At 39.7% G+C, this 27,300-nt stretch overlaps 3 protein-coding genes across 4 annotated transcripts in view; 2 read left to right on the forward strand and 1 right to left on the reverse strand.

The window, feature by feature from the left end:
* Positions 1–19,159, forward strand: part of LOC120629502 (regulatory-associated protein of mTOR) — a 31,973-nt gene extending 12,814 nt beyond the window's left edge. The window contains exons 13-30 of the mRNA XM_039898446.1: positions 907–1,072; positions 1,816–1,894; positions 2,340–2,408; positions 3,067–3,217; positions 3,727–3,847; positions 4,065–4,160; positions 4,498–4,698; positions 4,968–5,097; positions 5,641–5,787; positions 7,654–7,757; positions 8,087–8,173; positions 8,759–8,899; positions 9,263–9,452; positions 9,510–9,626; positions 9,934–10,033; positions 10,733–10,851; positions 14,535–14,656; positions 19,065–19,159. Of these exons, the coding sequence (XP_039754380.1) occupies positions 907–1,072; positions 1,816–1,894; positions 2,340–2,408; positions 3,067–3,217; positions 3,727–3,847; positions 4,065–4,160; positions 4,498–4,698; positions 4,968–5,097; positions 5,641–5,787; positions 7,654–7,757; positions 8,087–8,173; positions 8,759–8,899; positions 9,263–9,452; positions 9,510–9,626; positions 9,934–10,033; positions 10,733–10,851; positions 14,535–14,656; positions 19,065–19,159 (2,235 nt within the window). The remainder of the gene's footprint in view (positions 1–906; positions 1,073–1,815; positions 1,895–2,339; positions 2,409–3,066; positions 3,218–3,726; positions 3,848–4,064; positions 4,161–4,497; positions 4,699–4,967; positions 5,098–5,640; positions 5,788–7,653; positions 7,758–8,086; positions 8,174–8,758; positions 8,900–9,262; positions 9,453–9,509; positions 9,627–9,933; positions 10,034–10,732; positions 10,852–14,534; positions 14,657–19,064) is intronic.
* Positions 19,160–22,121: 2,962 nt separating this feature from the next.
* LOC120629092 (enoyl-CoA hydratase domain-containing protein 2, mitochondrial) lies at positions 22,122–26,155 on the forward strand. Of its 2 annotated transcripts, XM_039897853.1 has the most exons (5): positions 22,122–22,163; positions 22,417–22,729; positions 23,564–23,899; positions 25,352–25,503; positions 25,753–26,155. In XM_039897853.1, the coding sequence occupies exons 2-5, from the start codon at positions 22,444–22,446 to the stop codon at positions 25,864–25,866; spliced, it is 888 nt and encodes a 295-aa protein (XP_039753787.1). In that variant the 5' UTR covers positions 22,122–22,163; positions 22,417–22,443; the 3' UTR covers positions 25,867–26,155. The 2 variants fall into 2 exon arrangements, with proteins under 2 accessions (XP_039753787.1, XP_039753786.1); XM_039897852.1 differs by having other exon boundaries at positions 22,130–22,729.
* Positions 26,156–26,245: 90 nt separating this feature from the next.
* LOC120629096 (phosphomannomutase) lies at positions 26,246–27,151 on the reverse strand. Its single transcript, XM_039897856.1, has one exon. It carries the CDS (start codon positions 27,128–27,130, stop codon positions 26,378–26,380), a length of 753 nt encoding a protein of 250 aa, XP_039753790.1. The 5' UTR covers positions 27,131–27,151; the 3' UTR covers positions 26,246–26,377.
* Between the last annotated feature and the right edge of the window lie 149 nt (positions 27,152–27,300).

Here is a 27,300-nt window from a genome sequence, read left to right on the forward strand (position 1 = left end):
ATGCTCATTTCAAATTTTTTTCTTCATGTCAATTATTATTAATTTTTGGAAGAAAGGCACGGAAATGTTATAATGATTGCACATTGAAAGTTACAATGAATATTAGTGAGAAAAATCACCTGGATGAAAGATACAGGCTAAATCGATGGAATTTGGAATTTGAGTAAGTCTAAACAATATCGATGCTTACAGTTCTATCCGCGGGGCCTATTTATGTTCATACAAAAATAAAAAGAAGGAGAATAATAAAAATATGAAAAAATAAAATAAAAATGAAACATAAAATGTAATTTATTTCCTTTTTCAATTCGCCCAGCGAAGCGGGCGGGAAACGGCTAGTTATTATTATAAAAGTAAATTATGATTAAAATTAAAATTACTACTAATTAGTGTATCTATCTATATATATAAAAGAGAAAGTGTGTGGGTATGTTCCGTATAGGCTCCGAAACGGCTGGACCAATTTCAATGACACTTTCAGGGAATCTCTGGATTGACCTGGCAAGTAATCCTGTAAAGTTTGGTGACGATCAGAGCTTTCCTATTTTTTGAACTGTCAAACTGTCGAATACAGCTTTTATTTACTATGATGATATTCTATTGTTGGGTGTACATGGGTGTAGATAATGATCTTCACCCGCTCAAGAAGGGAATAGAAAATAATTAATACGGAGAGAAATAAATGATTTAATGTATTATGAGACTTAAATTAAAAATTTAATGATGTAAGTTTATTGTTTAAATAAAATAAAGCAAAATCTAGCCCGGCGAAGCGGGCTGGGTACGCTAGTAAATTATATTCAATTTATTATTTTTGAAAAAAGGATAATAGTACAAACTTTATGTGAATGGATGTTTAACAAACAAGTTATAGAGGCGGGAGCTGTAATGTAGTAGCGTCCGCAGGTGCGCGCGGCGTGCACGTTCGCGCTGGGCACGTTCGTGGCGGCGGGCGCGCACGCGGCGGCGCGCACCGACCACGCCAACGCGCTGGACCAGCTCGTGGCCAAGCGCCTGGCCGAGCGCCTGGCCGTGGACGCGTCGCCGCTGGTGCGCGCAGAGGTGCTGGCGGGTGAGTGCGCCTCCGCACGGCCTCGCGTCTCCTAGGAGAGACGGTTTAAGAGCGTAGACTAACCACGCTAGAAGAAATCGCTTTGATGCGATTAGGCCGCCAAATTGTATACGTTGTTTTGTTCACGCTGCTCCAATGCCACCTTTAACGACAATTGTCACAAGCTAGTGATAATAACCTGGACCGAGCTTAAGACGCTCTTCGTCGCACGGGGTTTACGCCAATTTCCTAACTCCGATACCGAAAATTGTTTAAACAGAAAAATACAATACAAAACTATTGGATAGAAACAGTTACTTTGCGGAATTCCATACTACGCAGGAGAATTCCGAAAAGCGGGAGAATCTGTATGGTTTCATTTATAATTCCGGAAACAGATCTTCAATTTACTATCAGATGGGCCATACGCTTGGCTTAACACCTACGTCTAAAATTGATGGACACAGGGCGGCATGTTGTAGGACGTGCTCCTTGTAAGCGCTGTGAAGTGTTGCTTTGTTTTTGGGCGATGGTTTTCCACTAACATCCGGTGGACCATGCTTTGTCCGTTAATTAGTACTGTACAAAAAGGAAAAAACTGCTATTTTTAATTTTATTTTTAGACATGTTTCGTTATATTAGGATACCTTAGGATTGCAAAGTATTTTAGGTTTTTATTGTCCCCTGTTTTAATAATGTGTGTTAATTTGATAGAACCCTGCAAATACAGAAGCTGAAATTAAGTGATTTTATGCCTTTTCCAGCGCTCCAGTGGATGGTGCTGATATTCGAACAACACTTTATCGCTGTTTACATACAAGAGAGAATGAAAAGGAGCGATAGGTGAGGAAACATTATATTATGTTTGTTACAGTCTAGCCTATTTACTTGACTAACGAGTAACTTATTTTTAACTTAATCCTCTAATTATAAATAGTTACAACTAAGATGTATTTTTTCTTTTATTTATTTATTCGGGACAGAAAACAATTACGTATTATAGCTTTTAAAACGAAACAAAACAAAATAAGATTAAGCTCATTTTGTATGTAATGTATGTAATCCACAACACTGTCGACATAGTTATATAACTTAACTCAGTCTCTAGCTAAATAACTTAGTAGAAACCCTAGTTTTATTTACTGCACTGATGAGTTAACTCTGGTTTGGGGCCTTATTAGTAAAGGTGGCATAGCGTCGGAGTAGATATGCAGTGCTATCGAACAGTGCCCCTGGAGCTGCCAGGGGCACTGTTCGTACTGAGCACGCTGGCCGCGCGCAGGGACAGCGGGCACCCGGAGCGCGGCGGCCGCATCGACCCCGCGCTGGACGCGCTGGCGGGCGCGCGCCACCCGCACCCGCACCCGCACCCGCACCCGCGCGCCGCCGCGCACGCGCACTCGCCCGCCATCTCGCGCCCCGCCATCGGTGAGAGATTCTGAGATTTACAGCACAGCTATTTCTTTTTGTTAAAATTATTGTCAAATTGCCTGGCTTGTTTGAGAAAAAAAAATATTTCCATAACTTTACGCACGTCGCAAGTTCTGATTTGTGCGATAAAAGTACAGTAATAAATTTCGCTTCGCACAATAATTGACGTAAAATATGTAGCAATTAATAAAATAGTAGTAGTAGTAAAATAGAGACTAAAAAAGAGCTGATTTTGGAAGATTTGTCTAGTGTGGCGTATTAAGATTAAGGAAATAATAACTTGGTATAAGATTAGCTTACTCGCAATAGAAGAGTCGTTTTCGAGTATCGAAATATTAGTACATCATAGTAACAGGATCTTCTTAATTAAGGGTTAAAGCTCTATTTTGCTTAAAATTCTTTAACTGGACGTTTCCAAAATAAAAAGCAAAAGTACACGATTTGCGACTTTAAGACGAGACGAGTGGCACTAGGCCCATTTTACTTTAACGGTATAGTATATAGAGCAAATTTTGTACTAAGGCCTGTCCGATAGTCGCAAGTTAGGCTCGAAGTCCATTGCGTGCCAGCATGCTAGCCGAATGCTCGGCCGTCCCCGTAACCCGTCGTGTTGCTCTTCTAGGCTTCGGCTCGGTGTTCCTGGAGCTGTGGAACCCGCTGTGCGCCATGGCGCGCGAGCCGCACCCGCAGCTGGCGCAGATGGCGGCCGACATCGTGGCCTACGTGTCCAACCAGGTCTCAGCTCGCCTCTACCGGCTGGCCTGTTACTTACTCACGACTGTCGGCCACGGAATCACTGCATTTTAAGGGTTCCGTACCCATAGGATAAAACGGGACCCTTGTACTAAGGACCCGTTCGCCGTCCATCCGTCTGTCTGTTTGGCCGATTGTCGCCAGGCTGTATCTCATTAACCGTGACAGTTAAACAGTGGAGTATTTCTGTTGCCGATATGACAACAAATAAAAAATATTTTTTTTGGTATAATTTTGGTATAATTTTTGGTATGGATGACAAGATGAAGAGTCCGGCTCGCACTTCGCCGGTTTTTCTTTCTAACATTTTTAATAATGTTAACTATCTTATAATTATTTTTTCATTTAAAAATTTAAAAAAACAATTGCGATAAAACAAATCAAACAAACACAATGGAATGTGATTTTCTCCATGTACACCATCCATGTGTATCTCACACTAAAAGCACCAAAAGAGATAGTTGACGTGAGAGCGAGTGGTAACACCGCAGGTGGACAGCGTGGGGCGCGAGGTGGAGCGGCCCGGCGCCGCGCACAGCAACTCGCTGCCGCCGTCGCCCAACTCGCGGCCCGCCCTGCTCGCGCACGACTCGCGCACGCTGCCGCACATGGGTGAGTACTTTTAATATTCTTCAAATATCAGAAGTGGGATGGAATACGAAACCACCGACTTTCGATCAGAAGATTTGCCACATCTCTCTCCCAAGAAATTTTAAAGATTTTCCCGTAATTATAAAAAGTTGGCTGATTTTTTTTCTTCTTATGAGTTAATAGTAGTATCATTATTTAAACTTGCAAGAAAGTATATTAATAGCAAGTCGTTCGTCAGGCCATCGTCGAGGCAAGTCCGGCTTGCCGCACACCATATCGGAGGATTCCGTGGCGCACAGAGACCGGGAACGCGACTCCACTTCTTCCAATTCTAGTGAGTTCTCCTCTTTTTGTTATACTAGTGGCAATTATATGCTAAGATATGTAAGTTAGACACTCAATCTACTAGGATTTTTTTGTGTTTTTGTGTTTGGATTGACATTTTTGAATTTTTTTTTCTCTACAAGACAGCTTTATCTACCTACGTACTGTGCCACAAGCCTTTGTGCTCGAGATGTTTGCGGTTGCTAAAAAGTGTAGGATTAAGCCAAGTGCTAAGAAATAAGAATTCTCAGTCTGTAGTTGTAATAAAAAATATTAAGAATAAACCCAATTGAGATTTAGCGGACGGATGTCGGTTTAGATTATCGGTGCATTCGGTCGGTCCGCAGGTCAGTCCGCTAAGAAGGTGATCGTGAGCACGCAGTTCGTGGAGTGGGCCGCGGCGCAGTTCGCGCGCGGCGACGCGGCGGGCGCGGCCGGCCCCTTCAGCGCGGCGGGCGCGGCGCCGCGCGCCGACCGCGACAGTCGCGCGCACCACGAGCGCGAGTGGCGGCGCGAGCGCAACCGCAGCATCCGCCGAGAGGCCCGCGGTGAGCCCACTGCCCTCGAGTGCCGCTACCTTTCATTACTAATTCTGCCGGATTTTTCACCTTTCGCTGGAAACGATTGCTTCATTTTCTAATTACATAATTAGGGCAAACACTGCGGTGGAATGAACGGGAGAGTACGAAAAAACTGAAGCAATCGTTTCCAGCAAAAGGTCCAATATTTTTCGACTCACTGAGGATTTCGACTTAACGAGGTTCGAGTTATAGAGATTCCACTGTAGTAGTATAGCGATGCGACGGCGTGTCCGCAGCGCTGCGCGGCTGCAAGGCGCCGCGGCTGGAGACGGTGGCGTTCCACTCGCGCTGCCCGCTGCCGCCCGCCGTGGTGCTGTTCCACCCGTACGAGCAGCACGCCGCGCTGGCGTCGCGCGAGAACTTCGGGTGACTATGCCGGCCGGCCGCTAGGGAGACGGTCTATCACATGATTACGTATTTTTGCTCCCTGTCACTACGCAATTAATGGCGTGACTAGTAGTCCAAGGCTACAGCGACACCGGACTCTTGACCGATGCCCATTTTTATTTATTAAATTTGCAAAACTAACTTTCCCGCTCGCAATCAAGGAGTCGTTTTCGAGTATTCAAACTCGTAACTCGACTCCTTGGACTCCTCTGTATCGTCAAAGTAAAATGGACCTAATGTTACTCGTTTTAGAGTCAGAAATCATGTTCTACGTTCTGTTTCGTTTTTTATAAGGTCGAGCTAAAGAATTGTAGGCAAATTTGATCTTTAATGAAGTTACAATAACATTAATTTTACTGCAATGTATTTTCATACTCGAAAACGTCTCCTCGAGCAAATCTTAAATCTTATACTTTAATCTTAAATCTGAATTGGTTTTGCATACAGTTGTACATTTAAGTTGCAAACGTACAGGCCGTAAGCTAGGTCAGTGCGCCAGTGTTGAGTGGTCCGTGTCGGCAGCATCTGGGACTGGGGCACGGCGGCCAAGCTGTGCGTGGGCGCGTGGCGGCGCGCGTGGGGCCGCATCACGGCGCTGGCCTACCTCAACGCGCACCAGAGCGCGCTGCTGGCCGTGGCGTCGCACCAGGGCCACCTCGCCATCTACCGGTGAGCAGTGGCGTTCCTAGGGGTTTGAATTTGAGCAAGCCCAGTTACCTATAGGACAAATTTAACTTGTCATGATCTCTAAGTCACCATTCTTGTTGTGCTAAATGACAAATAATACCAACAAATCTTTGAAAAACACTACGATTAATTTCAGCACGCGAATTATGATTGGAGATTGCGATTGATAATTGGTTCGATAAAGAAGTTTCTATGCGCTGTTTGCCAAAATTAAAAAAGTAATTCATAGAACTCCAAGTGTTTCTGTGTGTTCACCTCTCCAGCCGCGTTCGAACCATTCTTTTCATTAGAAAAAAAATGCAATACCAACAAACAATTTATTAGAATGGGAGCATCAAACATAGTTCTACAGATCCATTAGGATGTCTTTTATGGGCTTAGTATGAGAAAGTCTTGTGTAGGTTTCGGTGAAGTAAAAAGCTGTATTATTTTATAAGAAATTAAAAAAATGTACCTGTTGATCGCCAATTATATTTTGATCTCGCCACAGAAATAATTTGCACACAATTCGAACTCATATTTAACAATACTTACTTTAATTTATAAGAAAACAAACCAGTAAAATGCACTATTCAATTAAAAAAAAAACAATAATAAACTCCTAACTAGTTACTAATCAATAATTATAATCTGTCAAGTGTCAACTAGTTGTAACACAAACAATAATACGCGTGAAGTTGTTTCAATTAGCTCGCTGGTCATCTTCACTAACTTCAACTCGCAATCTGGCATTTGATCTCCATACTAAATTATTAAATAATCTAGATTGTCTCTGCTAAATACATTGAAATTTCTATTAGAGAGAGCAGTAAAATAAAGGCCCCATATAAGCAAATGAGTGTGAGCGAGACAAAGCGTGACCTCCGATCGCGTACGAAGACACGCGAAGAGCGCGATAGTGACGGTTCGGCTGGTTGCTACCACAGAGTCTACCTGCCAGAGTAGCGTAGTGCTTGCAGTAACGTAGACAAAGAGTATTTACATTATTGAGCAAAAGTTAAAACTTTGTATTTATATCCTCATTGCTATCAAGTTTAAACTATTTCCTTATTTTCATTTCGGAATAGTGGAGAAAAATTTAAAAGAGATATTTATTGTAACGCAAGCCCGGCTTTTCGGCTTGTATGGTAGTATCGCCACTGCGGCGGTGAGCACTGACACCTTAGCCTAGCGGGGGTCCGGCGCCGTAAGCTGACACTTGACGCATGGAAAAATATACAATGTCTTGTATAGCACACAATACTGTATACATTGTAGGGTAGATAGGCATATGAACATGAAGTCCTGTCAGGGCATTGCCATACGGTTGAATTTATTGTATGTATTAATGTGGAATTGAAGTTCCACAGATCTTAGAAGTTATTATGAAGAAATGAAAACATTCATGTAAAACAGTCATGTTATTTTAGAAAAAGGTGTCGAAGTGGTGTGTGAACAGAGAAATATAACACAAATTTTTATTTAAAAAATAATTCATAACGTAAATATACTTTCGTTACTTACCAACTGCTGGTTACAGAGTAGGCATAGGGCGTCGCGGCCCGCTAGCGGCCCGTGCGGCTGCTAGCGGGCTGATATGCGTGTCCGCTAGCGGCCCGTGCGGCTGCTAGCGGGCTGATATGCGTGTCCGCTAGCGGCCCGTGCGGCTGCTAGCGGGCTGATATGCGTGTCCGCTAGCGGCCCGTGCGGCTGCTAGCGGGCTGATATGCGTGTCCGCTAGCGGCCCGTGCGGCTGCTAGCGGGCTGATATGCGTGTCCGCTAGCGGCCCGTGCGGCTGCTAGCGGGCTGATATGCGTGTCCGCTAGCGGCCCGTGCGGCTGCTAGCGGGCTGATATGCGTGTCCGCAGGCCGTCGGGCGGCAGCGCCGAGCCCGCGCTGGTGGCGGCGTGGCGCGCGCTGGACGTGCGCCCCGCGCCCGACTACCGCCCGCCCTCCGCGCAGCCCATCTACAGTGAGTAGCCCGCAATAACACACGCGGATTCTGACTGACGTTGGGAACATTATCGGTAAAATAATATTGTCTGTATGAACGCTTCATAAGGGCCCGTGATAGGCCTACACGAATAAGGAATATTTGAATTCGAGTGCTCGAAAGCGGTCAAACGCCAATCGCTTATTTGAAATCAAACTAGTCTTCTCCAACGTAGAAACCGATGAGCTACGGGTTGAATCTACAGATGTCTCATCATTACAAACCGTATTATCATTTAGTAGCATGCGAAATCGGCGTATGAATCGTCGGGCTATCTCGTAGCGGCAGTAACCGTGGCTTCCCGGCAGGCCTGGCGCAGCTGGTGTCGGAGCAGTTCGCGGCGCCCGACGAGCGCGGCCCGCGCGCGCCGCACGACGCGCCCAGCCGTGAGTGCCGCCCCGTTGCCGCACTGGACACTCGAATGGCGATTCGCGCCACTGCATCTCAATGTTTCACATTGTTTCAATAAATACACAGTTTCCCTAACCGTTTTTGCCGCGGAGATATTATAGTATAAAACCGTGTGTGTGAATACGGGTGCATGCTCCATTCTCATATATCTGATGGATTACGTGCCGGAACGACAGCTTAACGTAACAAAATAGCACTTCAATTCTGCGCAGCAATTTTAACAAAACACTAGCCAGTGACGACACTTATGTAGCCAGGAAATGTGAATTGTTTTCTGGCAAATGGGCACGCTCAAGTTTTAAAACTATTGTATCTCCATTGGCTTCGTATGACGAGGGCGAGATGTCAAAAATGTTACAAAATACAGGACCGGTATGCTTAGTTGACGATTCACAATCGTAAATTTAACGTCAAACAAAAACGGACCGTACCGCTTCTCGCTTTAAAGTCGCGTATTCAATAACCCATTTTTTTAATTACGCTTAAGCACTCCCTATAGAGTTAAAGCAAAGTTTTAGCACATAGGTTGGCCATAGCCTCGGGGTGTGTAATGTGGTTGTGTGGTGCAGCGGGCGCCAGCGGCGCTCCGCCCACGGGCACGCTGGTGCGCTGGAGCGCGCGGCGCCGCTCGCTGGCGCTGGCCGGCCAGGCCGCGGCCGTGCGCCTGTGGGACGCGCACGCGGAGCTGCTGCAGGCAGAGATCCCCACCGGTGAGCATGTCCTTAGGCTTAGTATGAGGCGATGAGTGTGAACGGTAACTGACATCTGATTTTAATTCCACTTCTTATGTTCTTAAAATCGTACTTTAGCCTCAGCTTACTTACAAGTAATATAACGTGTTTAATTACGAAAAAATTTTAAGAGTGTATGAGAACGTTTCATTAGGAATCGATCACCTTGTAAAAAAGACATTAAATCAAAAAAGTCTATTTATTGAATTGAAAACATTCTAAGTGTTTTCTTATGACAACCCTATTGAAGTACGTAGTAAAGTGACAGAAACACGATTTGTACTCGAGTTGTTCTTCAAATGTAACGAGGTGACCGATGTAAGTGAAGCACGGTGCTCGCAGGCTGCGAGGCGGCGGCCACGGCGCTGTGGCGCGGCGGGCGCTCGGCGCGGCTGGTGTGCGGCTTCGGCGACGGCTCGGTGCGCGCGTGGGACGAGCGCGCGGCGCGGCCCGTGGCGGCGCTGCACCACCACGCCGCGCCCGTGCTGTGCTGCGCGCCGCGCGACGACCTGTACACGCTGGTCACGGGCTGGTGAGTGCCGCGCGCCGCGCGCCGCCCGGCCCGCGCTCACGCTCTGTCTGTGCGCAGCTCGGAGGGCGAGATCCGCATCTACGACACGCGCACGCTGAGCCCCGTGGAGGTGCTGCGCGCGCCCGGCCCGCTGGCGGCGCTCGACGTGCACCCGCGCGCCGCGCTGCTCGCCTGGTACGTTTCATGCTTTTCCAATCTTTATATTCTTCATCGACTACCTTAGTACCATACCACGAGCTACGCTTACTTTGTTTACTTATATTTACTTATATTATCCGGCATCGACGATAACTATTACAAAAACCAAGCCAGGCACTAAATTGAAAAATAACATTATTATTCGCAAGAATGCTACTGTCCCGTGTTTGGTAAACTACCGCAAGGAATATTTGGACACGATTGCAATACATACATTTCTTAAGTATTGGCCATCGCGTACACCGACGTCAAAATAATTCATATATAAACGATTTTTTCTTAGCGGGTCGGTGAACCAATGCATTAGCATCTACGACCTGAAGGGCGCGCATCTCAACACTATCAAGTTCCACGAAGGGTTCATGGGCGCGCGCATCGGACCCGTCTCGTGCCTCGCCTTCCACCCACTGAGGTATGTTATTGTCTCTTGGCGCCGAGGTATGCTTGCGATACGAAACTTTACGGTATCATCATCATATCAACCCATTACCGGCCATGTGTTACCTACATACACCCCTTTGAGCTAGTTTTTAGCGGCTGATTAGCGCAGTGGGCAGCGACCCTATTCTGAGTCCAAAACTGTGGTTTTGATTCCCACAACTGGATAATGTCTGTATGATGAACATTAATGTTTTTCAGTGCCTGGATGTTTATCTGTTCATTCAATGAAATCAGTCATCTTAGTACGCATAACACAAGATTGCCGTAGTATATTAAAAAAATCACCCAAAATTTACACAGTTGACTTATCATTAAACCCATTAAAATAACTAAAACACAAGATTTCATAAATACAACACAAACGATATTATACAATATACACGATGTGAACATAGAACATCTGAAAATCAACAATTTTATCCCTTACCGACATATAGGTCAAAAACCTAAACCACTTCCAGGTGATCCAGAAAGTTGAAATTTGGCGTCCAATTTGATATTAATTATTGTGAGTAAACTACGAAAAAAATGAAATGAAATATTGTCCAGGCTATCGATTTTTGTTAACACCTAGCCGAGCTCGCCACAATTCTTCGCCATGTTGAATTGTGGCGCAAGTGTCGAACGCCCGCTTGTCGCAGGTGCGCGCTGGGCGTTGGCTCCAAGGACTCCACCGTGTCGGTGTACGTGTCGGAGGCGCGCCGGTGACACTCGCTCTACGGGCTCGCCCTCTCGCTGCCCTTCAACCAGTGACACTCAGGTATGACCCGTCGAGGTCTACCCCCTGCATACCACTTAAGAATGTAACAAACAGATTAGTAGAGCATTTTGTGTCAGCCCGCCTTATTTCTGCCGCTGAGCAGCATTGTTGCACCGCTGTGTTCCGCTCTGATTGACATGGGTGCCGATATATTAACAGGCACGGGAGGCTTAACACCCGTGTCTTAGGTTGATGTACAGAGAGTGTCCCAATGCTTAATGTGTTCCTTGCATGCGAAGTGCTGAAGTTTATTGGTCCCTTAGGCTAGTGCGAGCGAAGAGCTGCGGCGTTACCTATAATTGTATTTGCAGGTTGTACAAGTAGCCAAACGGAACAACGGCAACTCCCGTAGCGCGCGTCTCCCCACGTACCGATAAGTTGCCCGCAACTCACACATGCCCACTGAACGCACACACGTCCATCATTTACCGCGTTTTAAACGTAGCGAAAGTTTTTAATGCGACGATCTCACCGGGTAAGTGACGATGCAAAAGCCCGGGGTATAGCAGTGAACGCCATGCATCTGTGATATATTATGGTGATACGACTGCTTCGGTGTGATGGTGACCAAGGCAAGCGTCCCATCTGTGACCAGCCAGACGAGAATCTGCTTTCCGATCCGGTGGTAAAGTCGCTACGTACACTTGGAAAATAGTCGTACGTGAAATATGTTTTGCGTTTGTTAATACAAACATAGTATATTTAAAGGTTTATATAAAACATCAACAGTTCATAAACATATATAAAACCTCGGAATATTTTTTTGAACATGTGATTATAACAGTTTTTTTGGACGTAGGTGCGTTACCAAGGGATTTCCAAATTTCTAGATATAAGTTTAAGCTTGTTTAAGACCGCGATATGCTTATCAATGCAAAAAAAAAACTCGTGAAAGTGACGCTTTTAAGTTTTTTCAAACATAAGAAAATTTGTTCAAACTTAAGTTTAGTTTAAATTAGTATACTGATGACGATAACAAATCTTAAGTTTATAAAAAGTAAGATTCAAATCGTAGATATGCCCTTGTCTCAAACACGCTCGAAATGTGTCCATCGTGAAATGAGTGAGCGCACCCCCTCGATGTAGTGCTTGCTTGTCAACAGTGACCGATGTTTAGCGCGGCTGCACTAAGAACGCGGCCTCGTGGCTTACTACCATCGCTAAAAGCAGTGTTATTTCAATACTATTGCCCACGTTCTTCTTCGTACATGTTTTTTTCCGGTTTTTCCCCGTGGGAACCATTTGTTTTCCCGGGATAAAGAGTAACCTATGTTACTCTCCGTCCTTGCGTCCAACTCTATGCCAATCAAGTGGAGCAGTTAACTTACTTAGGGCGTGAAGGAAAGACAAACAAACAAAACAACACACGTATTTATAAAAATAAACATAGTAAGCATGACATTTTATATGATTATAACTCCAAAAAATATTACAAAAAATAACCGATTTTGCAAAACAAATGTAATGCTTTTTATATTACTATATAAAAGGCAAAGCAGGGAAAGTATCTAGTAATTCTTTACATTTTACTTGGCACGGACTTAAAAATGTTGTACATAATATATATTTCTTGCTTTTGAGTTGTTAAACAAAGTCGGTTATTTTTTGTAAAAAAATATATCACGCTTTTTACTGGCTAGGTTTGTAGTTATATCTAAGTTATAAAAGCCAATTGTCCTTCATTATAAACATCTACAAAATATTGTCCCATTTCTTAATGTAAAAGAAAAAAAAAGAATCGTCAAAATCGGTGTATAATAAAAATAAAAACAAGCAGTCGAATTGAGAACCTCCCCCTTTTCTTTAAGTCTGTTGACAATAATACTGCTTTAAACGATGGCAGTAGGTCCTCTCAGGTTGGGCTTTAATACCGATTCACATTAAATATGGAAACAGTGTTAACCCTTCAGTGTCACATAATTATGTACGAATGAAATCTTTGGAAAAGTAGAATTTTTATTACAGCACTTCAAGCGCTTTATATACGGACTTTCTCACATATTAATACGATATTCATAGCTATATAATATACTAACATTTAATCAAGCGATACATAAGACAGCATTGTTTCAATTTAAGATGGAGAGATACTTACAACATACGACGCCTGGTTTTGTAAAATCAAATTCACAGGGCTAGCTTTAAATTTGTAAAAACTGCATGGGCGTGGTGCGTTACATCGACAAACAATCTTTTATTGAGTTACCAAAAACTTTCGTAAGAATAAAAACGGTTTTTAAGGGACTAAATATTGATCTTTTTGACGCAAAGGTCAGCGCTATGAAATTAAGAAATTCCCGGGTGCAAGGGCAATTTGGGAATTTATAATTTCTGAATTTTCTCTGGTCTGGTCTGGTGGGAGGCTTTGGCCTTGGCTATTTACCAACCTACCGACGAAGACGTGCCGCTAAGGGATTTAGTGTTCCGGTGCGATGACACGTATACGTAGGTTAGCCCGCTACCATCTTAGACTAAATCAGACATCGTAGAATAAAAAAAATATATATATTTTCTTTTTTGCTTGATGAAAAATAAGTTAAGGACCGTTTAATTATACAATGGCCATCTCAAAATCTCGTATATGTAAACTGTACACCTAATTTATAATATTAACTAACTCCCAGTATAATATTAACACAAGAATGCGCTCCATCTGCAAGTTTCTTTAAAGAAACTTATCAATACCGCGTCGCGTGTTATAAGTATGTTTTCATCCTTATAGCGCTTAGTTGTGGGTCTTTAGTTACGTCTGCCCACCGAAATGCATACTGCATAGTGCCATATTGTGCGATTCCTAAATATTTCCAGCGATCATACCATCTCAAATCATACCATTTTACTTTCAATCTTGATTATATTTTAAAAACGCATTTATTTTTTTTAAAAGACACTAATGCAATACATTAAAAATGTTATAAATTATATTACGCTGAACAAATTCATAATGAGTTGCTAAATACGACCGTGTACCGTGTACATGTACCGACCATATACCTTGTTACTTTGGGAGATGTATTCAGTGGTACCGCAGTTTTACAAATATACCGTTGGCTACGGCACATAGCTCGTTGGACCGATGGACGTTTGCCCGGAGACGTCTTCCTTTATCCAACTATATGATACCTGAGCTGTGGTATCATTTACGGCAATATCAAACGATACGGGATAACAATGAGGTAATTTAGCCAAATATATCGCTGTATATTAACCACCACCCTGTAGCCACCGCGCAAGGCGTTCCACTTATTTGGGACAGTGGGATTCAGGAAAACTGTCTTTGGTGATCTTTGCGAATAATGTTTGATTAATATTATACGTAGTTTTGAAGGGTGTATCCCTTTGGTTATAGACAATTTTCTCGAAAGACGACTACGCACCAGATATTTATAAGCGGCGGTATTAACTTATCCTTGGCTGAACGGTGTGACCGTTTTGACAAAAAAAAATAACTTTAACTTCAAACGATGAATTTTTCAAACACATCCTAGTCTTGGAAAAATGTTTATAAGAGCAAAATTGCCGAGATGCTACGAAATTCGGTTTTCCTGCAGTCCTTTGCTTCAAGATTTCCCCATAGTCTAGATATATAAAAGCCCCTAAATGTATGTTGTATATAATACACAAGTAACATTAGTACATAGTGTCGCTATGTTATAACTTAAATCACGATGCAATATTAAAAGTTATTTAGTGTTAATTATATTAGTTGGTAAGAGCTCGTGTGAGAGGCTGGCGTGGCGCCTCGCCGCACAGCCCTCGCGCTTCGGTCTCGGAAATAACGATGTTACACAGGTCCCGGCTGTGTGTACGCAAATCTCATTGACGATACCACTTTATTTCTTTACTTGTAGGTTTACTTTACCACGGACACTATTACAGCCTTGTGCTTACCTTCATAGTCTTTCTTTTTCGACTGAAACCAATATTTATGGACAAAGGAAATCAAATTAAGCCAAAGAGAGAAGATAAAATTGTTGTCAATTACTGTGGATATTAAATTAACTTACACTTCCCTAAATTAGCAGATCTAAAAGTAATGCTATCCTTTTCACAATTTTATAAGCAGTTAACACTAATAGTAATTACATAACACTCTTTATTAGATCTGTCAGTTTAGTAATTTATGTTCAGTGATTATAGATTTGCGTACCACCAAATTGGCACAGATTTCGCATTATCTGTAATTACAATGAACTATATCCTTTTGGATCCCGGAATGTTTGCCTTTTTCAATGGTATACCGGGATATAGGTGTGGGCCTTCGAGCGCATCCTAAGCCATTTGGTCCTGGTACCTGGTTACCTAGGGATCTAAGTTTGTTACTTAATCCAGTGTGCTTTGGAGCAGCGTGTGTCTCTTCGCTCTAAATATCAGTCCTCTATCAGAGAAAAGCCCTGTGTCCAGCAGAGAAGGCAGGTATTTATTAGTCTGATAAGGATATTGAGGAAGAATAAGTAATTAGAAGCGCCACCTTCATGTGAGACTGCAGTCGAAGCCTTTCTAACCAATCCAACATCATAATCGACCTATTCATTTCCCGCTGCTGGGCACAGTACTTCAACAAATTAGATGTGTGGCTGACCGCCTTAAAAACTGTTCAAATTAAAGCTATTGTAAAATGGTCATCTGTGCGACTGTTAAAATCATCATGGCAACGATAACGTAGCAAACGAAAGTAGAGTTCTAACATCCTTACAAGTGCCCATGTACAGGTAAATGGTATTTTGATTTATGTATCGAATCTAGCGTTATTTCAATAGTGGTCATGTTTTCGTATAACTATATTATTTAGTCTATAATCAAACGGGTTGATGGATTGTAAGACGCCATCAGGTAGTTTTCGTATTGGGCGCAAAACCTAGTAAAATTAACTTTGCCTTTCCTGGATTGTACCACATTCCCTTAGTCCAATGTTTCGCGCTTCGTCGAGAAAAAATAAAAATCTTATCCAGCGACTGATACATAGATTAAAGAATCATCTCATGTATTTTACTGCTTAACCGACAGGCCGAAATATAATGCGTTTTCTTTCTGTTCTGTTGGACAGGAGGGACCATTTTTTCGACCTGCCAGTTTAGCTAGTAGGTCGTGCAATCTTCGTGTTTCAAAGTTGTATTAATTCTGTAAAAAAAATAGTCTTGATATTGTGCCCGATTGATGGTTTTAACACGGCAGGCTGGATCTTCGGGGAGTGGTTAGTATTGTAAGCTGTACTTAGCGAAATGTTAGCATATTACGGTAAGCAGTGATAAGAGGTGCTCCGCGGCGATATATTAACATACTGTAGGTTATACTCGGACGGCAGCTTTGTGTTCTTCCCTCTACCCTACCCTTTACTCACTCATTCGTGGAAGACAGAGTTTAGCGATCGAACAGTCCCGAAACTATAACTTAAACTATACCTCGTTGCAATAAGAAACTGACCAACGGCGCCCACTCGAATCTGAACAAAAAATTAAACTTTTCCCGGTCTCCAGGTCTTTAACATGCTGCGCGCTTTAAGTAATAAAAGAAATAGGTACTAACTGACTCTCTCTCGCACATAAATTGCCAATACTGAGACAAATTAGTAAATTAAGCTTTTCCTCACAACTTTTAACGAGAACGACCCAATGTATGAAGGCGCGACTGGTATCAGGTGGTGCGACGTACAAGTCAGTGATATGCTAGTTTCTAAACTAAACCGCCCGCATCTTTCGCAACTCGGTACATCTGTTTCTGACCTGTATAATTGCTAAACTGTGTTTACTATATAAATTGATTGAGTTGATTTATTAAAAAAATAATTTTACGTTCCCAAAATGAAATGTTCGTGATTAGCAATCAGAAAGTTCCTAAAACTCAATAGTTACTAGATGCCATTATTTTTATTATTTAAGGTTTAAAATACGTAACATAACAGCTGAATATAATTTTGTGTTCTTATTTTATATAGATTTAAAATATACGAGTGTAGTAAGCTTTCTTTCGAAGTCACAGTCACTGACCCAAGCCGCACTGAACATAGCGAGATATCTTCGAGAAACAAGCTTGTACTGTTCAACAACAGCATAACAACAATCACAATAATTATTGTAGTTATCCGTTGAATTCATTGTTTTCTTGCAAAATAATAGTATTTTAGCCAATAATAAATAATTAAAGAATGCCAGCAATGTAGGATTTGCTTCTATTACGTTCACTTTCGCACCGTCGCACGTGCGTCGCAGTTCACAGATCCACGTTCACGTGCCTTTTGTCTGCGTGGGGAATGCTCTGCCAATTCTGTACGTGGCGATGGCCTGAAATCTAGTTGTGGCCTGAGTCAGCGGCGGACTTTATTTGAGTTTACACCGAACGAGTGAAATCAATTGAGAATGCGTAAGTCTATAGAGTTAGGTTAAACGATATGGAGCATTTACCACAATGAACAAATTTATCGGCCATACGGCGGCGATGGGGCCGACCAACCATTGTAGTGACACTTTTCTGACAGTTGCTATCCTCTACATACCAACTTGGCCATAAATCGTGTATTTTGCAAGCAAGGTCAGCACTGGTCAGAAACTGTCGGAAAAGCTACACAATTCTGGGGAATTGTTATTTATAGTGTGCAACTGGCTCTCTCATTTGTTTCTATACCGTTCTTATGTTGAATAGTGTTGACACACTTCTGACAGCCTCCTGAAAACTATACCCATATTATGCTATGTTATGTTTATTAGGCCAATAGCCAAATGAAAACAAATGGATTATAGAATAAAGCCATGTTTTGGTCCTTGCTATCCTAACTTCTTGAGCTGTCAACTTTGTTTTCAACAGAGTTTAGCACCATTGTACAGATACTTAGTTACACATTTTGCGATTTTTTACTTGTTTAACTTTTTCAGACCATTGTTCTACCAAGTTTTTAAGATTTCAATGTGGTGCTGTATGTTCATAACTGTTCATAAGTGCAGTCTAAATGGTCACAACTCAACTCGGAATAGGTTGCAAGGGTGACTTTTGAACAACTTGTGATCAAAATGAGAGGGCTGGTAGCATCAATGAGGGAATTAATGTGGTTAGAGGATAGTTATTGTAAAAATTGTGTTTTGTCTATATGATTTACATCATCGCTTTTACATATTATGTATCTTATGTACATTTTACATACTAATATTGTTGTTGTTAAAATAAAACATGATTCAGAGTTGTTTCTTTTATTTAATATTTAACTCTGTAAAGTCCTCAGTAGTGTACAGAACAACTGGGTGCCAGTCATATATAACAGCATTTCTAAAAAAACAACTTACAATAGAATTTTAATCACATGTTCCTCACCGGCAAGTCTACCATGGGCCGGAGACATCAATTATATACCCTGACAAGTGACAAGGGATAAAATGAATGTGTCCACCTGCTACAGTATATTGACCTGGAATAGGAGAACTTTACCCCTGTTTATTATCACATATTATTTCCACTGGTGTGTCAGTGTTCCGAAATAAAGGTGTGGGACAAGATACACTTTTATCCTTTTCTTGGGGATAAAAATGTCTTCTGCTCATGTTAGCCATGCAGGGTCTTTGAAAATTTTTTATTTAAAATCATTTTTGAAACCATTGACAATGGAAACTTGTTACTGGCCAAGTGCATAGTTAATATGAACATGGTAAATCTCGATGCATACCATAAATCAACGATAATTTACTTTGCCAATTTTGATAAATTTATCACACTATTCACTTATTCCACTGTGAAACAAGAATAGAGTTTGAAACCTAGTGGTTTATAAAATTTTTAGTAACCATTTTACTAACAATAATATCCAATAAATCCACTTCACTATTCAAATTATTCAGTTTATACACAGTTTTTACATCCGTCATGTTGGTGAAGCTGCTCAAGTCGGTCTGTGGGCACTGCACACCATCTATTTCCTTAACAATATCTTGACTTGCATCATAACTATTGTTTATCAGAAAGCAAATTAATATGCTATTGTCTTTTTCTATTCCAAATTTGCTAAGACTCTGCGATATATTTTTCGATAGCGACAAGTTGTACAAAAGTTCCGCATACACAGTCTTGGTCACCATAGTCCGTGATTTCTCGGATATGACCGCGCGATTGGCCGCCACGGCCACTTGAAACATATCCACGATTAAACTGGGTTTAATTACACAGCACTTCCATCTACCTTTTATAATGTTCTGCCGTATAGCTTCCACATTTTTCACGTCTTTGAAAAGGTAAACCTGCAGGCTCGTATTCGTTTCAGGTTCCAGGGCGCATTGGTATGGCTCCAGCGACATTTTTGCGCTGTATCAAGACAAGAAATCTTTAACTCCTTAGTTTTTGATCAATTGTTAACAGTTAATTATGTTGATATTTCCTAATTTATTTTATAATTATTTGCCTCGTGTTTTAGATAAAGACACTGTCAAAACATGTCAAGTGTTACAAAGATTATAAACTATCAACAGTGAACAGTCATATTTTAGTTTCACTATAATCTGTCGCTTGCGACTTCCTCCGCGTTTAGTTATAAAGTTACACGTTTTGTATAACGTTTTGTTAAGAATGATAGAATCCCACAGTATGGAGGGTAGAGGTAAGGAGAGTCATCTGTATATATGAAAAAGTGTCGTCAAAATGTATTAAATTAGGATGGCGCCACATTTGCATCAGGGTAACTCTTAAAAGAAGCGCCAAATATAAATATTGTTAGAGTAGGCTTGAAAAATAAACAAGGAAGTAAGGTTATATTTACCACAATATTTTGTACAACGTAAGTTGTTGAAATTCTCAATAATTAACTACTTTAGTCGATAATGACATTAAATTTTTTAACTCGGCATACTTCAATTCATCTACGATTGCTACATTCATACCATACCCTGTGCATCCACCAGCGCCATTGTGGAGGATTTTTGAACTGTTATTTAGCGCATACACTGGACACTTTTTCAACTTTTCTCCCATATAAGATGACTCTCCTTACCTCTACCCTCCATATCCCACAGGAACAATTTTAGGACTTAGGACAGGAATTTTCACCTATAGATTAGTAGTACTCGCCGTAGACAAAGAAAATCTATTACGTAAAGGATGAGAAAGAAAGAGATATTAATTATAGTTTTTATCCTTATCTCCGTAGCCTGTTTCTTGTGCCCCAGTACTATTTATTTTAAAGTATAAAACTCTTTATTCTTCACTAGCGGATGCCCTCGACTTCGATGGTTTCTGATTTCTTGTGAAAAAGAAGTTATTTTTTATCATCGTCGTAGGGCATAGATTGCCTGCCACCCTTCGAGCCGCCGTACCTGACACGTTTTAGCGAAAAATTATCGTCGAATACTTTCAAACTATATGCCGTAAAAGGTAATCGATCAGTAATATCCAAAAATCTAAAATGTATTTATATCACTGACCTCTATTATACTATAGTACGCTGTACAGGCTTTATCATAAAAAATTACAAATAAATATTGTGACGATATGAAACTCTGATCAGTTCTACGATAAGGTTGTGCCGAGTACTTTGTCGATATACTCATCGACGCTATTTCTGTTAAGATTTATCAAATAACCCGTTTCCATCTGATTCTACGTTTTACTTTTTTCTATAGCTTAAATGTTTTATTTCAGTAGTTCTTACAGTAGCTTCGCAATACATTTATAATAATATAGTCTTTGTGAGGCAAAATATTACTCTTTATAAATTAAAAGCTGAAATTAACAATCGACTTACCCGAAACGGTCATAAATTAGTGATATCTGCATATCGTCTGCGAAAGGTGCAGAACTCCTTTGTGGGGTTGAGTATACGCTTTTACAACATGATTCCTAAGGAAATTCTTGACCTACCAATGCATACATTTAAAAAATGTGTCAAAACGCATCTAGTACAGCGAGGTTACTATACATTTGATGAATTCCTCAATGACAAGGTAGAATGGAAGCAGCCAGCCTCGCTCTCATCTCCCGCAAGATAGCAAAATGATTGTAAATGTTGATGTTGGAAAAGAGCAACTACTGAGTTTCTTGCCGGCTCTTCTCGGTAGAATCTGCTTTCCGAACCGGTGGTAGAGTCACACAAACATGCATACTTGACGTTTCAAAAGTGCTTATAAAGTAGGCCTACTTGAAATAAATGAATTTGAATTTGAATTTGAATTTATTAATCCTTCACGTTTCGTCTTGTCGAATTCACAAACGTTGACTTTATAAATTTTATTTACACACAGATGACGTCACGCAGCACGGCCGTTTCGCGGCATTTTTAAAAATATTACTTTGAAGCCTGTCTGAACGCTGAAAAATAATTAAAATATTTTATGCTACTGGTCTTCTCCACAATGAGAAGGGGTTAAGGCCGTAGTCTACTACTCTGGACCATTGCGGATTGGTTGTGCGGGTTGGTTTCTATTCAGAGCTTTTATTTTTTGTAGTAAGCAGTTTAAGAATAGGACTTTACTGTTTAGGAAAATGTTATTTGAGTATGTAAAACTGGAGAAATTTTGACGTGACAACGTCTTATAAATTGGTTTGCCGGGTGACACTTCAAGAAACTGCGTTACGCTCCGCTCACGTTATGCGCTCACAATGAGAGCGAGTGAGAGGCACGCGTCCCTTCCACTCGGGCATGGTTAGCCCGCCTAAGAGCGAGAGAGACAGACATAAAAAGTGAAAGGCACGCGTCCCTTTGTAGTAAACGCTGTTTCATTGTACGCAAATGTATTGCAAGTTATTGTATGTATATTTGTATATAAATACGTATGTATGTGTAAAGGTAAAAATAAAATTTTGTTAATATGAAATTCAGTGCGAGATTCTTTGTATAAATTAATGTTTTAAATATAATTCTTTGTATAAATAAATGTTTTAAATTGTTACTTTTATTTCATCCTTCTTCCTACTATACGAATGAATATTCACATTAAAATTATTTTACCACTCAAAGTCGTTGTCACGTAAAACTTTCGCCCGTATACCGACTTTACAGACAACCAATTTTTATTTGGTCAAAATTAACAAAAAATAAAATAAATAAGTTGGAACATGAAGATAGAAGATTGACGAAAAAGAGGCGCTTAATAGGTTTCGCACCTAACGAACACAGGCGCTGTCCTGCACATAAGTATGCTATATAATCAAGAATTTAGAATACCTAACGTACCTAACTCAATTCATCGACAGTAACATATTAAATCAATGCACTTCATTTGTTACCTTTATCAATAATGTAGAGATGTACCTATCTTCTTTGTACGTCATATGACAGGAAACGGTACGCCAAACATCAAAATACCAATAACCAAGTTTCAAAATTCAAATCAAACATCTAGGTATGAATTTTAATTAATTTTCTAGAATGTTAATTTAATGTGCCTACCTTAACGAAAACATAGGATTCGTTAAATTTGTAACAATACCGTGTTTAATAATTATTACTATTATCACTGAGGACTATTTTCGCCGCTAACTAAAACGAGCGCACTCGTTTAAATTAATCTCAAAGCGTAGTGTAGCATTATTGTTATCAGAGGTACATACTAAATAATATTTAACAGTGTCAGTGTCTTCATATTTAAATTTTAGGTTAGTGCTTTAGTTGTCTAATTAAAAATGATTATAACAAGAATAAGCTCATTTAAACAAATTAGAGAATTAAGTTTACGATGTGTGTCAACAATAAACCAAAAAGCGGAGAATGTGGGGCCGGTAGTGTTCCAAAAGCTGAGTGGCGACGACCGCGGCATTGCGGTGTATGGCTTGAACAGCCCTAACAACAAAAATGCATTGGGGTTTGATCTCCTACAAAGCATGAAGGAAGTGAATAAATTAATAAGAGAGGATACAAAAATTTCAGTGGTCATACTCCACAGTTTAGTCAAAGGCATATTCTGTGCTGGTGAGTTTGTATTTACTTTTTTGATTTTATGCAAAAAGAGAAATGGAAGAATAAAAATATGTAAAAAACAATTTCAAAGAAGTTAGAGCTATGGAAAGACAGAGCCTTTTTAATCATCGTGGCATAGTACTGATGCCAAATAGCACAAAAAATTGCAAAAAATAATAAATTACTTAATTTAGAAGAAACACTTTATTGCACGTATAACATACAGGAAAAGAAACAGTAAGGAGTATACAGTACACAATGTAGACATGCAAAGTAAGCCGCCAAGCAATCGCTTACATGCAACCTTTGTAGATAGGACTTACAGCAAGAGAACAGGATAGTGCCAAGAGTGTTGATACATAAATACAAAAATGTAAAGATACAAATACATATATAATTTAAATGAATATACACAATATATAAATATAAAATATACATAATATATATAAATATAACAAACATAATATTTATAAGTAGATTTTAACACACAGTCTTTTAGATGACTTAAATATCCGAAGAAAACTACTTCCACGTATTTCAGCAGGCCTTAATGTAATTTTTCAAAGAATTATTCTGAATTCTGAAGATGGTATGTGTAAAGCACCGAGCAGAACTTGTGTAAGATGTAACCTCTGAAATTGTGGGAGGGGGCTTATTGATAGTATTATAGATTTTGGACAACCTGTTCAAATTCAAATTCAAAATTCATTTATTTCAAGTAGGCCTAATATAAGCACTTTTGAAACGTCAAGTCTGTTCAGTTTCCTATATAATTTTTTTTTATTTAACATAATTTGCAAGTGTGTATGGGAATATCCTTTTTTTATTTAAACAATATTTCCCCAGGAGCCAACCTCAAAGAGAGATTTAAAATGAATGACGATGAGGTTGCAACATTTGTGCGAACACTGAGGAACACATTCATTGAAATAGAAGACCTGCCCATGCCCACTATAGCTGCTGTTGAAGGAGTGGCTGTAGGGGGAGGCCTAGAACTAGCTTTAGCCTGCGATATAAGGATAGCTGCAGAAACAGCCAAACTTGGCTTGGTGGAGACAGGACGTGGCCTCATACCTGGCGCAGGGGGCACTCAGAGGCTCCCCAGGGTCATACACCCTAACATTGCCAAGGAACTGATCTTTACCTCAAGAATTGTTACTGGGAAGGAAGCTAAGGATCTTGGTAAGAATTGACATATTGACATCATATTATGTAACATATGTAAATACTACACATAGCAACATTACTTATCATACAATAAAGTCTCCAGTCTTATCAAATAACATACATATATAATGTTTTAATTATAACATGTTTCATTTAGTTAAGTTCATATTTTATTTATATTATTTACTTAACAATATAATCTTTGTTTATTGGTATTTAGTAATCACCTTAACTGATAAAGTATTGCAAATAAGTATGTATTTAATTAATGATTAGATGTTACCTGCGGCTTCGCCGGCGTAAATCACGGGCCAAAGCATACTGCGACATACTCTACGCCTACCTCAATAAATCAGACACTAAAAGACAAAATATGTAAAGTTTTTTCAATTGTATAGTAAATGGATGGGTGTCTGTCCGTCTTTGAAAATTTGAAAAATAATTTTGGTACCTATTAATCTCAGCTCCTATGACTAACAAAGAATAGTAATTGTAAAAGGAAGAATTGGGATAGCATTGCTAGTTAATTCATATGCTAAAGAGAAGAAGAGAAAGAGAAATACATTTCATTTTTCATATCTAACAATCTTTATTTAGTCCTAGCACTCAAGTCCTCATAAATGAGCTATTTATCTATCCAGTATCATTAAGCGTTAAGTGAGGGGTTTGCTGCTGTCTGCCGAAGAGTTATGTCTATGTCCAATCATATTTATCCGATTTAACCACAATTTGGCAGGCCAATATTAAAGTGATAGTAATCCTATCCAGTACAAATATAATTCTTAGTGTGACGGCCGATTGGCGCCGTGGGCAGCAACCCTGCTTTCTGAGTAAAGGCTGTGGGTTTGGTTCCCTCAACTGGAAAATGTTTGTGTGATAAACATGTTTGATTTTCAGTGTCTGGGTGCTTATTCTTATAAGCATTTATGTATATTATTCAGAAAAATATTTATCAGTTATCTAAGTACCCAATAACATAAGCTACGCTTAATTTGGAGCTAGATAGCGATGTGTGTATTTCCATAGTATATTTATTAATTTATTTTAATTATTAAAATCAGTTAATATTTGGCTGAGTTATGGTTAAAAGCGTGACCAAAAATAGGATTCAAATTGTGCAAAATTTCATTTGAACTCATTCACTAGTTTCAGTATGTGGCCATTGATATAGACAAAATAACAAAAATGCAAAAAGTAACCCCTATATATTTTTTAAATTATTTTACATGTACAGAATTCGACCTTTTACAATTTGTTACGCAATTTTTCACAATGCTACTCATCTAATAAAAATGTGCAGATGAGTCTTCAAGAGGTTACAGACTAGAAAGAGGTTACAGACAGATCATACAAAATTTTTTAGAAAAGATTTATAATGTAAACGTAAAACAACACATTCCAAGTTCATACTGTGCTGTGTTTTTTTTTCAAATCTCAATTTAACTCTGATTACTATTTGCATTGTAGGTGTGGTGAATCATGTAGTACCACAAAACAGTACGAACAATGCAGCATACGAAAGAGCAATTAGTATAGCACGGGAGATAATCTCCAATGCTCCCATAGCTCTGCGCTGTGCCAAACAAGCTATCAATGAAGGAGTCCAACTTAGCATCAAGGTATTTGCTTGTGTTAATTTCAGACAGGTCATATTTTATATTACATGTTATTTTCCAGTTGTTTGAAATGCTCCACTTGAAATTTAAGGCGTAGTTGGAATGAAAAAACTTTTACACACTTTTGCCCTATCCACCTCCAGAGCTGTTTATTTAAAAATTTAAGAGTTGTAACTAACTTTTAACAAAGAAAAATATGACCTGGGTTATCACAGCAATGTTTTTAGCAAACAAAATTTTGTTTTATTCCAGGATGGATATGAAGTGGAGCAGAAGTGTTATGAGCTAAACATCCCAACACAGGACAGACGTGAAGGCATGCTGTCCTTCATTGAGAAAAGAAAACCCCAGTATAAAGGACATTGATGCATTTATTGTTAAATTAGTATAATAAATATTGTTATAGAATTCACACCAACATACAGTGTCAGGGATTTGACAGGACAAAATTTTAGAAAAAGTCATATATTTATCAAATTTAAAGCATTTTTTTGCAACCCTGGCAGAAGCTATTTCTCTGGCACTGCACAATTGTATTGATGGGCTGAAATATAGAAAAGCTGTGATTTTTTGCTGTTGTTGTCTTGTTAAGTTACAGTACATATTTAGATATTTTTATATTCATATTTCTATATACATATGTATTATTAAATTTCATAATATGTTGTATTTTAAAAATTATAAATATAAAATATGTTATATTTTTGATGAAACATAATTTCCAATTTTTTTTTTTTAATCCTGACTTATAAATAAATATGATCTTAAATAAAATTAACAATACATTTTCTGCTTCATACTCAAGTTAAAATAAAACGTCGTGCATTTAACTATTAATAAGCATGACAATATTGAAAGTTTTACATTAAGTAAAATGTTAGTGAATACTAAGGCACTGTTTCAACTGCCCTTGTGTGTCCTCTGGTGATGCAACTTTGTGGCCAATAGTCCTGGGATCATTGTAAATTTCATGATCATTACCACCAGGTGTAGTCTTGTCTCCAAAGAAGTGTATCTCATCAAAGTTCTCATCAGCTACATGTTGGAGACAGTAAGTTTTATCCCATCCAGTTGGAAATACATCTACACTGATCTGGCCACCGAGTGCAAATGTTAATTTTGAATTTGGAAATTCTCTTTGTAATGCTTCAACAAATTTTGCTCTGACCTTATGTTCTATATCATAGCGTGAGAACTCTTCTCGCTCTGCTTGAGTGCAGGAGCGTCCAACAGGACAAAGGTTGATCATACTAGATCGGAATTCAACAAAGTTACCTCTCTTAGCTGGAAGCTGCAACTTAGACATGTACCCTAGTGAATAGTTTATGACTTTTTGTAAAGTTTCCTCGCCAATGTACTGTAAAATACTTTGAGTACTTTTGAGCACGCCTTGCTGGTAATGCATAACACCATTTTCACAGAAAACATAGTCAAACTGATTAGTTACATGCTCTCCACTCATTTGTTCAACGATTTTAGAATAATCCGAACCACTGACAAGGCCAATAGATACATTCGGCTTTACTTTTTCGAGCAGAAATATTTTAAACTCCTCTGTAATTACTTGCCGGGGTTTCGTTAGCGTGCCGTCTACGTCGAACAGGTATAATATAGTCTTCCGGAAGGCCATTTTACTTAGTTCTACGCTAATAAAACTTGTTTTAGTTTAAATTTTGGAGGCAAAAAATAAGGTCAAAAACTAGGACAACCTTTCATCGCAAACTGTACTGCACTGCCACTTGTACAAAAACACTTCGTGGTTCGACACGTCACTGAATGTGATTCAGTTCAAAACAAAAG

This window comes from Pararge aegeria, chromosome 14 (assembly GCF_905163445.1).
Source record: "Pararge aegeria chromosome 14, ilParAegt1.1, whole genome shotgun sequence".
Taxonomy (NCBI): Eukaryota; Metazoa; Arthropoda; class Insecta; order Lepidoptera; family Nymphalidae; genus Pararge; species Pararge aegeria.